General features: G+C 55.7%; 2 protein-coding genes across 2 annotated transcripts in view; one reads left to right on the top strand and one right to left on the bottom strand.

The window, feature by feature from the left end:
• Positions 1-10254, top strand: part of LOC142297076 (fucolectin-like) — a 28490-nt gene extending 18236 nt beyond the window's left edge. The window contains exon 5 of the mRNA XM_075341324.1: positions 10000-10254. Coding sequence (XP_075197439.1) covers positions 10000-10150 — 151 coding nt within the window. The 3' untranslated portion in view covers positions 10151-10254. The remainder of the gene's footprint in view (positions 1-9999) is intronic.
• LOC142297073 (fucolectin-like) overlaps positions 1-13824 on the bottom strand; it is a 186284-nt gene that overhangs the window by 111382 nt on the left and 61078 nt on the right. The window lies entirely within an intron of this gene.

Here is a 13824-nt window from a genome sequence, read left to right as displayed (position 1 = left end):
TTTTTACTCCAGAATCCTCAGTCGTCTCCATACCCACGTCATCCTTCAGACTCCTCTTTCCTCTCCACACCTTTCTGTCCTCCAGACTCTTCAGCCGTCTCCATTCCTGTGTCTTTTCTCATCTCCTCTGTTCCCTCCAAACCTCTGTCTCCTCCATGCTCCTCTGTCACTATCAGACACTTCTGTTCCCTCCAGTCTTCTCTCCCATCTTCGCTCCATATTCCTCTATTCTGGTGCTTTATCTTCCTTGGAATTCAAGGGTTTGAATTTAAACTATGTTTAGATCCATGAGCCGCTGACTTCCACTAACCTCGGGGGTGTGGTCCACCACTGGGGAAGGTTTTCTCCGTCAAGCTGCCAAAAGGTCCATAACATCTGTGTCGCCCTGGGCAAGCCAGGGGACACAGGTCACAACACCACCACACCCCACACTCCAGGTAGGCACATCACAGCTAAACTACAAATCCTTGTTGCCTTCCTCCAGAGGCTGATGATTCACACCAGGGGGTGGGCCAGGCGGTTGGCTCCGCCCACCAAGGAGATCACAGCTCTTGGGGCAGGAAGTACCAGGCAGTCCAGTGAGGGACATGAACGAGTGAACAGCAGATAGCCCCGGGCAGGGGAAGAGTGAAGTCTAGCTGAGGGCTAGAAAGGAGTAAACAACCAAGTGAAAGTAGGAAAGTGGTAAAGGAGGAAAGCAAGTGAGGTGACAAGAAGGAAGGAAAGCCTGAAGGGTCCAGCTTTGTGTAGGGCCAGATCAGCAAGGTCAGCGACGGCGGTGACCGTCTGGAGTGGGACCGTTTGGAAGTTCCTGGAAGGACCCCGTTGGCTGTGTGCCCGGTGGTCTGGAGCAGTGTTCCGAAGGACAGTCAGCACCAGGGCAGGGGCCTCTCGGACCCCGGCAAGGCTAGGAGTCGCCAAATTTGACGAATCCGTCAGTGAAGGGGACGTAGATCCCCCAGCAACCAAGTCCCGATTGAAGGCAACAGCTCAACCTGAAGCAGAGAGACACCGCCACCGCCAAGGCACCAGTTTCTCAGGGCCAGCGCCTGCGGGCAAAGTGTAGAGCTCCTCCGGCCCAGATTGTAGTCGGGGAGCGGGTAACCGGAGGGAATCCACCGCTACCACAAGTCAACCATAGGTGCAAGGAAGAGGGACATCACCGTCACCTACCGGGAGTGCAGGTGCAGCCGTCTGTGGGACCGTCCTACCAGCCGTTTGGTTTACCGTACAAACTGTGTCCGTGTCTCAGGCTGAGTGAGTACCACAGTGCCGCAAGGCACAGCGCTGCCCCCGCGTCCCTGCGCCCACCAGGCCCCGCACCTCACAAACCATCACCGGGCCCCGGGATCACCAACCCCTACCCACGGAGGGGCAACACAACACCTGGCTGCTCCGCATCACCATCCCCGGGACCCCCGAATTGAGCAGCGGTGGTGAAATCACCACAACCGTGGGTGGCGTCACGAACTATAACAATCCCCCACACCCAACCAGAAATCCCCTTTCACTCACGGGCGAGGAGTGTCGCTCGAGAAACCCTGGGATCCGGCCCACAGCTCGAGCCACCACTGAGCAGCTGCCGGACCCAAGCAGAAGAGGGTGAGCGCGGTGTGCTGACACCCTCCTCCCCGCCCGCGACAACTTGGCGTCACAAACAGGATCTTACCGCTCTGCCGTCTGGTAGAGGTGCGCCTTGTTACCGCTGGAGGTATCCGGCAGAAAAATTGCAGAAGCCGCCATCTTTGGCGCGAAAAGTTCCCGCTCGAGCGTCTTCTCGAGCAGTAGAGGCGCGAAGGCCGAAACCCCGCCCCGAGAGAGGAGGGGCCGGAAAGAGCTAAGGGGGACGGAAACAAGATGTCTGCGCCCGACGGAGCCGCTGGAGGAGCGGTGGTCGCAGCCGCAGCGGCACCCGCGGATGGGAATGGACCTGCCCAGGTCCCGGCCGTACCGGCGGGAGGTGCCGTGGCCCCCACGCTCGCTCAGCTCATGCCGTTTTCCTTGCCCTATGCGCCCGGAGCTGCCTGGCTACCGCAGTATGACGGGAAACCGGATGCCCTACAGGCCTTCCGGAAAAAGCTTAACCCGTTGCTAGAGCTGTACCCCCTGACTGATAAGCAACGTGCAGCGATAGTGCTAGGCCAGTTAACCGGTGCGGCGGAGCAGGAAGCGGAGACCTGGGCCGAGGGGGACCGGCTCTCTGTAGCCACCATCTTTGAGAAGCTACAGACTGCCTTTGAGACCCGGACTGAAGCTGAGCTGAGGATGCAGTTTTACCAGTGCCGGCAACGAGCCGGGGATAGCATTCGGGACTATGCTCTACGTCTGCAGACCGCCCTCCGCACGCTGAAGCGGGTGAACCCTATTACTGAGGCGGATAGCAACAAGATGTTAGTGGAGCAATTTGCGCAGGGGATGAGGTCCCCTGAGGATCGCAAACAACTCCGGCTGTGGGCCCTGGAACACCCTGATGTGGACTTTGCTGTGTTAAAGGAGCGGGCCATTAAAGCACTACAGCCTCCAACAACCGAAGTTCTGGAACCCGCCCCGTGGCCCGTCGAGACGGCTCCCGTTATGGCGGCCTCAGCCAAATCTACCTCTCCAACACCTGCAGCCCCGAGCAGCACAGTGGAAGAACTGGCGGCCCAGGTCCGTCGCATGGACGGAGACCTTGCCAAAATCCTGGCTGCCCTACAACCTCTGACCAGACCTCAGCCTCCAGGGCAGATACAGCTTGCTGACAGTCCCGAGGACGTTCCCTGGATGCAGCGGAGGAATGCCGACAACCTGCGGAGCAGACCCCCAATCTGCTACAAGTGCCGTAAGCCGGGTCATTACTACCGACAGTGCCCGTTAAACGAGCAACCCCTGGGGCCCCAGGCCAATCCTCAGGAGTAGAACATCGTGGCCCCCCGGACTGGCGGGACCGATATATCGGGGCCCGCCCTATCATCCCCGTGGCTGTGGACGGCATACCAGTGATGGCTCTCTTGGACACTGGATCACAGGTAACTACCATACCGTACACGTTGTACCAGCGGTACTGGGCCGTAGACGAACTGGCGCCCCCAGACAGTAGTATAACATTGATTGCCGCTAATGGACTCCCATTGACCCAAGTGGGGTATAAACAAGTGGCTATGACAGTGGGGCAAGCCGAACTGCAACACCAGGGTATGATTGTGATCATGAATGAGCCCAGTGATCATAACCCGAAAATAGTGCTGGGAACCAATGTGATGGAGCACTGCATGGCTGATGTGTTAACTCTATTACAACAGCTAGCCGCCACAGCAGCAGGGAGCCGGCAGAGGGCTGTGCAGCGTGAGATCCGAGCCCTGATGTACCGCCAGCATGTAAGCTCAACAGGAGGGGAGATTGGTGGAGTGAGAGTGATGGATGTTGCTCCATTGACTGTGCCCCCTAGGAGTGAGATGATGATCTGGTGTAGGGCAGCAGTAGGGCCTCAGGGGCGTGACTACCCTGCAATGATGGAGCCCATGCCTTCTGAGCACTGGCCCACTGTGATGGCCGCCCGAGGGGTGGTGGATGTGAAGAAGGGGAGAGTGCCTGTGAGAGTGCTGAACTGTGGAGAGGAAGAAGTCAGGCTTCCCCGGTATGCCACTATTGCCAAGCTGCTCACCCTGGACCCTCACACTATCCATGAAACCAGTCCATCCACACTTCCACCTACCACCAGCACTTCCCCACCTCAGGGGGAGACAAAAGAGTGGCATCAGCAGCTACACGTAGGCACTGATGATACCCCTACACATCACAGGGCAGGGGTACACCGGGTGGTGCAGGAGTACGAACAGGTTTTCAGTAAGCACCCCCTAGACTTTGGGCAGATCAAAGGGGTCCAACACCACATTCCCACAGGTGAACATCCCCCTATCAAAGAGAGGTACAGGCCTATTCCCCCTGCACATTACCAGTGTGCCAAGGATATGTTGAGGGATATGAAAGAGGCAGGGGTTATTCGGGACAGCTGTAGTCCCTGGGCCATTGGTACTGGTTAAGAAGAAGGATGGTACCATGCGGATGTGTGTGGACTACCGGAAGATCAACCAGATAACCCATAAAGATGCCTATCCATTACCTCGTATTGAAGCGTCTTTGGCTGCACTGAGAACTGCAAACTACTTCTCGACCCTTGACCTCACCAGCGGATACTGGCAAGTGGCCGTGGCCCCCGAGGACCGGGAGAAGACCGCCTTCACCACCCCGATGGGGCTCTGCGAATTCAATAGCATGCCGTTTGGGCTGTGCAATGCCCCCGGGACCTTCCAACGGTTGATGGAGTGCTGTCTGGGACATTTAAACTTCGAGACCGTCCTGCTGTATTTGGATGATGTGATTGTTTATTCCCAGACGTATGAAGCCCATCTGGAGCACCTGGCCGAGGTGTTCGCGTCCCTTGCCAAGTTCGGGATGAAGTTGAAGCCCTCAAAATGCCATCTGCTGAAACCCAGGGTGCAGTATCTAGGGCATGTGGTGAGTGCGGATGGTGTCGCCCCCCGACCCTGAGAAGATCACTGCCATCCAGAGCTGGCCGAGGCCAACTACAGTGAGGGAAGTAAGGCAGTTTCTGGGTCTGGTGGGGTACTATCGGCGCTTCATAAAGGGGTACACGAAGATGGCTGCCCCCATGCAAGATCTCCTCGTGGGACAGACCAAAGGTGGTAGACCCCATTGGAGCCCCACTGTTGTGGGAGGACAAGCATGAGGAGTCCTTTTGCCAGTTGAAGGCGGCCTTGACCGGAGAAGAGGTCCTGGCGTACCCTGACTATGGGCGCCCATTCATCCTCCACACGGACGCCAGTAACGTGGGGCTAGGAGCGGTCCTATCCTAGGTCCAGGATGGAAAGGAGAAGGTGATTGCCTACGCCAGCCGAAAACTCCGGCCGAGCGAAAGGAACCCTGAGAACTATAGCTCCTTCAAGCTCGAGCTATTGGCGTTGGTGTGGGCTATCACGGAGCGGTTCCGCCACTACTTGGCGGCGGCAAAATTCACCGCATTTACGGACAACAATCCGCTGACTCACCTGAACACGGCCAAGTTGGGCGCGCTGGAGCAGCGGTGGGTAGCCCGGCTAGCCAACTATGATTTCACCATAAAGTACCGAGCTGGTCGTGTCAACATAAATGCTGATGCACTCTCCCGGATGCCCCATTTGTCAGAAGAGGGGTGCGAGGATGACGACCTCGAGGAGATCGAGTTGCCTGCGTTTCACCAGCCGCCTACTGAGAGGGTACAAGTATGTCAGCAAAGGGTGGATCTGGACCCGCGGCCCAGTCAAGAGTGGCAGGACGCCCAGGACCAAGCACCGGCTGTCCGCCTTGTCAAGACTCTGGTGGAACAAGGTGCTATGGGAATAGACCCTGCCGCTCCAGCCGAAGCCCAACGCTTGTGGAAAGAACGGAAACGGCTTTACCTACACCAAGGGAGGCTGTACCGTGAGCTGATCAACCCGAAGACCCATGAGAAAATATGCCAGTTAGTCGTTCCTCAAGCTGATGTCGCTACTGTCCTGCGGGCATACCATGATGGTGCTGGCCACTTCGGGTGAAGAAGCTGGAGATGCTGTTGAGGGAGCGGTTCTATTGGAGTGGGATGCGTGAATCGGTGGAAGCCTGGTGCCGAGAGTGCGGTCCTTGTACGCTGAGGAGAAAGGACGAGGCTAGCCAGAGGGCACCGTTACATCCCATAGTCACCCATCAGCCGCTGGAGCTGGTCGCCCTAGACCATGTCAAGCTCACCCCTAGCCGAAGTGGGTACACCTACGCATTGACCATGGTAGACCACTACTCAAGATTTATGGTGGTAGTCCCCGTTAAGGACCTGACTGGTCGAACCGCTGCTCGAGCGTTCCAGGCTTATTTTTGCCGACCCCATGGGTACCCCGAGAAGGTGCTGACTGACCAAGGCCCGGCTTTTGAAGCAGAAGTGTTTCACGAATTCTGTCAGTTGTACGGCTGCAAGAAGATCCGGACCACTCCATACCACACCCAAACCAACGGCATGTGCGAGAAAATGAACCACTTGGTCCTGGGGCTCCTCAAGACGCTACCGCTGGAAGAATGGAACATGTGGCCGGAAAAGTTGCCCGACTTGGTCGACATGTACAATAATATCCCGTCCAGCTCGACGAAGTGCACCCCAGCGTATCTGATGAGGGCTCGGCCTGGCCGCCTGCCGGTGGATTTGGAGATGGGATTGGAGGCCCCGGAAGCACTCCCTTCAACGGCAGAGTGGGAAAGTCGGAGGAGGGCACAGTACCGGCAAATCCAGGAGTATGTGGAGAAAAACCTCAGTCGAAGTCGAGAACAGCAAGAGCACCGGTTCAATCAGAAGGCGCCCGCAGGTCCTTTCCAGCCAGGAGATGTGGTGCTGAAACGGAAGAGAAAAGCCCACAAGCTGGATGATCAGTGGGAGCAAGTCCCTTACGTCATACAACCCACAGAATGGGGAGATGGGAAGACCTACCAGATCAGTCGTGACCAAGGGGGCACCCTGGCCACAGTTTCCCGGGACCATCTAAAAAAATGCCCCCCAGCGTTGAAGGCAGAGGCTGAAGTACCGGTTCCTCCACCCGTGGAGAAGGCAGCAGAGGTAATCCACACTGTAATGGGTGACTTCCCAGCAAACTGGCCTACACAGAACGGCGAAGTAGTGGAAGCGGTTAACCGTGAGCCAGAACCAGTGCCAGTGCCCAGGGATGAACCTGCACCCAGCCCCCCTACACCTCCGCCTGCTCCACACTATAGCAGGGAGGAGGAACCGATTGTTCCCTCTACCCCACTGTCTAGCAACACTGACACCGGGCCCCGAAGGTCCACCCGTTCCAACCTAGGTAGACCCCCACTTAGGTACAGGGAGACCGTTCTATGAGTAAAAGGGGTCCGCAAATGTGAAGGAGTGGTTGTTTGTTTGTTGAAAAGTTTTGAAAAATGAAAATGATAATTACCGAGTTTTCACCAGATTGTCTGTTGTGATTGAACCGGCAGGAGCCGGCACCGTTGTCCCCGTGGGGACCGTTTAAAAATGCATGGGAACTATCCATGGACAAGCCCGTGAACTTGCAGGGCAACCACAGACGTTAGTGGCTTGTAAATATGTTGGTTACCGTTACCGTTTCCGCAATGCCGCCTCCGGAGAGGCAGGTTGGAGGGAGGGCCCTGAGCAGAGCAGGCCAGGGCCCAGCCACCAAAGGAACCAGTGGCTACCCTCTGGAGGGGAAGGACAGATCCCGCTCGGGTACCGTGTGCTGGACTGTGGGTCAAGGGGTGCTGCCTGGGTTTTAGGGGCAGCATCAGGGCCAGGTTACTTGGGTGGGAGAGAGCGGAAACCGTAACCGTAAACCGTTGCAACGTTAAAAGTAAATGTGCCTCCCGTCTTGGGAAGAAGTTATTAAAAATGTTATTATTGTTTGTTTAACCTTGTTACCCCTTTTTCAGAAAAATAAAACCGGTGTAGGACGGCAGCCCGCGGACGGTCTGCATTTTGCTAAGGGGGAATGTGTCGCCCTGGGCAAGCCAGGGGACACAGGTCACAACACCACCACACCCCACACTCCAGGTAGGCACATCACAGCTAAACTACAAATCCTTGTTGCCTTCCTCCAGAGGCTGATGATTCACACCAGGGGGTGGGCCAGGCGGTTGGCTCCGCCCACCAAGGAGATCACAGCTCTGGGGGCAGGAAGTACCAGGCAGTCCAGTGAGGGACATGAACGAGTGACCAGCAGATAGCCCCGGGCAGGGGAAGAGTGAAGTCTAGCTGAGGGCTAGAAAGGAGTAAACAACCAAGTGAAAGTAGGAAAGTGGTAAAGGAGGAAAGCAAGTGAGGTGACAAGAAGGAAGGAAAGCCTGAAGGGTCCAGCTTTGTGTAGGGCCAGATCAGCAAGGTCAGCGACGGCGGTGACCGTCTGGAGTGGGACCGTTTGGAAGTTCCTGGAAGGACCCCGTTGGCTGTGTGCCCGGTGGTCTGGAGCAGTGTTCCGAAGGACAGTCAGCACCAGGGCAGGGGCCTCTCGGACCCCGGCAAGGCTAGGAGTCACCAAATTTGACGAATCCGTCAGTGAAGGGGACGTAGATCCCCCAGCAACCAAGTCCCGATTGAAGGCAACAGCTCAACCTGAAGCAGAGAGACACCGCCACCGCCAAGGCACCAGTTTCTCAGGGCCAGCGCCTGCGGGCAAAGTGTAGAGCTCCTCCGGCCCAGATTGTAGTCGGGGAGCGGGTAACCGGAGGGAATCCACCGCTACCACAAGTCAACCATAGGTGCAAGGAAGAGGGACATCACCGTCACCTACCGGGAGTGCAGGTGCAGCCGTCTGTGGGACCGTCCTACCAGCCGTTTGGTTTACCGTACAAACTGTGTCCGTGTCTCAGGCTGAGTGAGTACCACAGTGCCGCAAGGCACAGCGCTGCCCCCCGCGTCCCTGCGCCCACCAGGCCCCGCACCTCACAAACCATCACCGGGCCCCGGGATCACCAACCCCTACCCACGGAGGGGCAACACAACACCTGGCTGCTCCGCATCACCATCCCCGGGACCCCCGAATTGAGCAGCGGTGGTGAAATCACCACAACCGTGGGTGGCGTCACGAACTATAACAATCCCCCACACCCAACCACAAATCCCCTTTCACTCACGGGCGAGGAGTGTCGCTCGAGAAACCCTGGGATCCGGCCCACAGCTCGAGCCACCACTGAGCAGCTGCCGGACCCGAGCAGAAGAGGGTGAGCGCGGTGTGCTGACACCCTCCTCCCCGCCCGCGACACATCCAGTCCCAGGGCCCTCTTCTATATGTATATGTCGCGGGCGGAGGGGTGCGGCGCTGCTCGCGCTGCACGCTCGGGTCCGGCGTTGCTGCGATGGCTGCTCGGTGGCTCGAGCGGTGGGCCGGATCCAGGGACTCGAGCGGCGCTCCTCGCCCGTGAGTGAAAGGGGTAGTTTGGTTTGGGGATTTGGTCCGTGACGCCACCCACGGTTTGTGGTGAAGGTGGGCACCACCGCTGCTGGTGACGGGGATCCCGGGAGCGTTGTTAGGGAGCAGCTGAGATGTTTTCCCCCCCTCCGTGGGGTTGGTGGTCCTGGGGCCCAGTGAGGTGACGGGGAAGCAGGGCTGGCGAGGTGCAGGGTCGCGGGGACAGCGCGGCGCGGTGCCGGATGGCACTGGTGTACTCACTCAGCAACAGATACACGCAAAGTCTCTGGTAAACCAAACGGCTGGCTGGACGGGTCCCGCAGCCGGCTGCTGTGGCTTCTCCCGGACAGTTGATGGCGGCTGTCTTTCCCTGCACCTGTTTATGTGTTCGGCTCCGATGGCTTCCCACCGGTAACCCGCTCCCCAGCGTATAGGTGCCGGAGGAGCCCCTTTTGCCTGCAGGCTCTGGCCCTTGGAACTCTAGCTGTGGCGGTAGCTGTATTTCCTTTCTCTCGTCGGACGGTTGCCTTCTATCGGGTCTTGACTGCTAGGAAACCCCTGGGGTTCCGGTCACTGATGGATTTGACGGCGGCTCCAAGCCTGGTCGGGGTCCGCAGGCCCTGCCTGTGTGTGCTGGCTTCACTTCGCTCCCCGGTTCGGTACCGGCGGGCCACTGCCCGTCCCCGGTCCTACGGTTCCGCGTTGATCGGCCTCTCCTGCAGACGGCCACCACCATCTGCCAACCTTGCTGTATGTGTCCGGGCCACGCACCCGGACACGGTCAGTTTGCTCCTCCACTACCACCTCTCCAACTGATCTCCTCTCCTTTTCCCACCTCCAGGACTGTGAACTCCTCAGTGGGTGGGGCCAACCGCCTGGCTCCACCCCACCTGGTGTGGACATCAGCCCCTGGAGGGAGGCAACAAGGATTTTGTGTCTGGCTGATGTGCCTGTCTCAGGGTGGGGGTGTGTGTTGCAGTACCTGTGACGACCTGGCTTGCCCAGGCGCCACATATATGTATATGTATGGAAGGACTCTAACCTATCATGGTTCCTATTACAGGTGTGCGCTGGTGAGGATAATTCCACCTGGAGGATCTCAAACCTTCTATTGCCACAATATGGTTGGGAGATACGTGAACATCATTTTGCGTGGAAGAAAGGAATATCTTCATCTGTGCGAAGTTCAGGTTTTTGGAGCTGCTGTCCACTGAAGTAGAACTTATGGCAATAATCGGAAGTAAAATATTACTAACAATATACTAATAATCTGAGATTAATACATATATACAAGTGCAAAATATAAAATAAAGGCATTCGCATATATAATGTTTGATGTCCAATTCTTCACTTCCTGGAGTTCAGAGGACGAGTTTCCGTGCTCAGGATGCTTAGCTCATTTTTAGGGGTTTGTCATAAAAGAAAGATAGGACACAGCCTGTCATCACTACAGCCAGGGTTAGTGGAGGCATGTCACATCGGGAGGTGAGGGACACAGCTGAAGTGGTATCTCAGTGTTGACAGGTATCATTTATAATGGGCAGGGAATGTGCACATGTCCTATTCTTAAGGCCGCTTTACACGCTGCGATATCGGTACCGATATCGCTAGTGTGGGTGCCCGCCCCCATCGGTTGTGCGACACGGGCAAATCGCTGCCCGTGCCGCACAACATCGCCCAGACCCGTCACACGTACTTACCTGCTTGGCGACGTCGCTGTGACCGGCGAACCGCCTCCTTTCTAAGGGGGGCGGTTCGTTCAGCGTCACAGCGACGTCATAGCTGCGTCACTGAACCGCCGTCCAATAGAAGCGGAGGGTCGGAGATGAGCGGGACGTAACATCCCGCCCACCTCCTTCCTTCGCATTGCGGCCGGGAGGCAGGGAAGGAGAGCTTCCTCGTTCCTGCGGTGTCACACGGAGCGATATGTGCTGCCGCAGGAACGAGGAACAACTTCGTTACTGCTGCAGTAACGATATTTGAGAATGGACCCCCATGTCACCGATGAGCGATTTTGCACGTTTTTGCGACGATGCAAATCGCTCATAGGTGTCACACGCAACGGCATCGCTAATGCGGCCGGATGTGCGTCACAAATTCCGTGACCCCAACGACTTCGCATTAGCGATATTGTAGCGTGTAAAGCCCCCTTTATTATATATGGCAGATCGAAGGCACAGATGAGTGTCTTTGTTGAGTTACTTGACACCCGGCCGGCATCCAAAACCCTTTCCTTCACTGTGAGTACAGAATCACTGACATCTGGCTGCTAACTTTCCTGAGCAAGCTCTGCACAGCTGTAGAACTGTTAATTTTTTTTAAGAGATGGTCCTGGCACTTGCTAGGTTTTCTTGTGCACCTTAAAGCCAAAGTCTTCTTCACAGCACTTGGACCTCTTTGTTTAAATGATCCAATAAATGGTTAGTAACAATGTCCTTGCCTGTAAAGCCCTTATGATGCAAAGCAATGATAAATGCACAAGTTTCTTTGAAGGTAAGCATGATCAACAGAAAAAGACAGCGTAAAAGTACAGCTTGACTTAGAAATAAAGGGGGTAAATGTGTTTGATTTCTTATTAACAGAGCCTTCTTTTACAGCCACTTTCAGACGTCCATATTTTTGCGTACGAGTGCTATCTGTGTTTTTCATAATAGTGAGTGGGGTCTTTCACATGTCTCCGATTTACTGTGGGCTGAGTGGTCAGTGAAAACACGTGAACACATGTCCGGTTTTGATCAAAACTGGCAATACAAGTCTAATGCCGGCGTCACACGGTACGATCTATCGTGCGATCGCACCCGTCCCCGTCGTTTGTGCGTCACGGGAAATTAGTTGCCCATGGCGCACAAAGTCGTTAACCCCGTCACATGCACTTACCTCACGGACGACCTCGCTGTGGGCGGCAAACATCTTCCTAAAGGGGGAGGGACGTTCGGCGTCACAGCGACGTCACACAGCCGCCGGCCAATAGTAGCGGAGGAGCGGAGATGAGCGGGACGTAACATCCCGCACACCTCCTTCCTTCCGCATTGTCGGCGGCCGCAGGTAAGCTGTGTTCGTTGTTCCCGGGGTGTCACACGGAGCGATGTGTGCTGCCGCAGGAACGAGGAACAACCGGAGCACAGAAGGAGGACCGACATTTTGAAAATGAACGACGTGTCAACGAGCAACGATAAGGTGAGTATTTTTGCTCATTCACAGTTGTTCGGAGATGTCACACGGTACGATATCTCTAACGATGCCGGATGTGCGTCACTAACGACGTGACCCCACCGACATATTGCACGATATATCGTACTGTGTGACCAGGGCCGGATTATAGGCGGGGCAGGCGGGGCTTCAGCCCAGGGGCCCCCACCACAAGAGCCTCTGAGGGGGCCCCCACCACCATCTGTGTGTCCGCCATTTTATTAATGCCGCAGTGGTTCAAGACCGCACTGTACCTTTAAGGTATTTGAATCCCGGCCATCACTGTACTGCAGACACGCCCACTGGACGCTGCGTCTGCCAGGATGACGTCACCGCGCTGCTGTTTCTTCCTTCCGTAGAGGAGCCTGTGGGAGGACCGGAGGTCTCAGTGGATCCCGGTAAGTATGAGGTCATTAATCATGGTGCCGGCCGGGCAGGAGACTGCAGTGAGGAGGGAGCAGACGCCGCTGATAACTCCAGACGGGATTCCATAGTGTCAGCGGCAGCTCTGCTCGGGATCAGTGTGAGTTATTGCAGCAGATCAGGTCGGGCTGTCAGTGCCGGGTCATCGGCCTCATCCCTCCCCTGCAATAACTCACACTGAGCTCCAGCACAAACATCACTACACAGAATCCTGCACTGATCACATCTGAGCCTGCAGCACACATTACACTATATGGCCCATATTACATATAGAATATGTTACATCCTGTCCTGTAGGCCCAGGTGTGATCAGTGCGGGGCATGGTATATCTGTGTACATGGTATACCACATCCAGTGTACAGAGAGAGTAGTGTGATACACTGTGTACACACATCAGATGGTATATAATAATGTGTATATTGTATAATATCTGGTGTCTGTATCACAGTATATTGTGTAACAGTCATGTATTCTCCTGTACACTGTACAGGGGCGTACCTTTGGGGGGCATGCATCATATTTGCCCCTGCACAGTAATCAAGGGGGCACCATTAAAAAGTGAGGCAGCAGTATAGTGGGAGAATATTGTAAGTGGAGAGCATTGGTGGAGAAAAGTGTGAGGGGCATAGCATAGAGACTGGGTAGTGGGGAACATAAGCAGTATAGAGAAGGGGCAGCATGGTGGCCAGTGTGAGGGCACAGTATGGAGGGCACAGTATGCTGAGGAGGGGGAATGTGAGATTGAGTTGCACTTTCAGTGATTTTGGTACTGAGGGTGAGGGCAGTATAGAGAGGGGATAGCTTGGGGGGCATTGTGAGGGTACAGCTCAGGAGGGGGCGTGTGAGGAGGGGGCACAGTATAGACATTTGGAAGTATAGTGGGTACACAATGTAGAGGACTGTGTGAAGAGGGGGCCCTGAACTGAAAGAAGACACCATGTACCATAAGAATGACATTGTGTGGGTCATTTTATGCAGGGAGCACAGTGAGGGGCAATTATTTATTCAGGCGCATAGCGTAGGTCATATATTTATATTTAGGAGCATTATAATCATTCTACTATTTATTTTTAAGGGCATAATGTCGAGATGTGCTGCAGAAGACCCGGGAGGTCTGCAGAGAGGAGCTGCAGAAGACCCGGGAAGTCTGCAGAGAGGAGCTGTGGATGTGAAAAGTCATCATGACGTCTGGACAAGATGGAGAAGAAAGAATAAGATGACTCCGATCAGGGAAGATGTCACCTACAAGGTATCTGGATGTGACTGTATGTGTGT

Source organism: Anomaloglossus baeobatrachus, chromosome 3 (assembly GCF_048569485.1).
Source record: "Anomaloglossus baeobatrachus isolate aAnoBae1 chromosome 3, aAnoBae1.hap1, whole genome shotgun sequence".
In the NCBI taxonomy this organism is placed as follows: domain Eukaryota; kingdom Metazoa; phylum Chordata; class Amphibia; order Anura; family Aromobatidae; genus Anomaloglossus; species Anomaloglossus baeobatrachus.
Note: the sequence above shows the minus strand (reverse complement) of the source record. Positions and strands in the feature narration are given on the sequence as shown.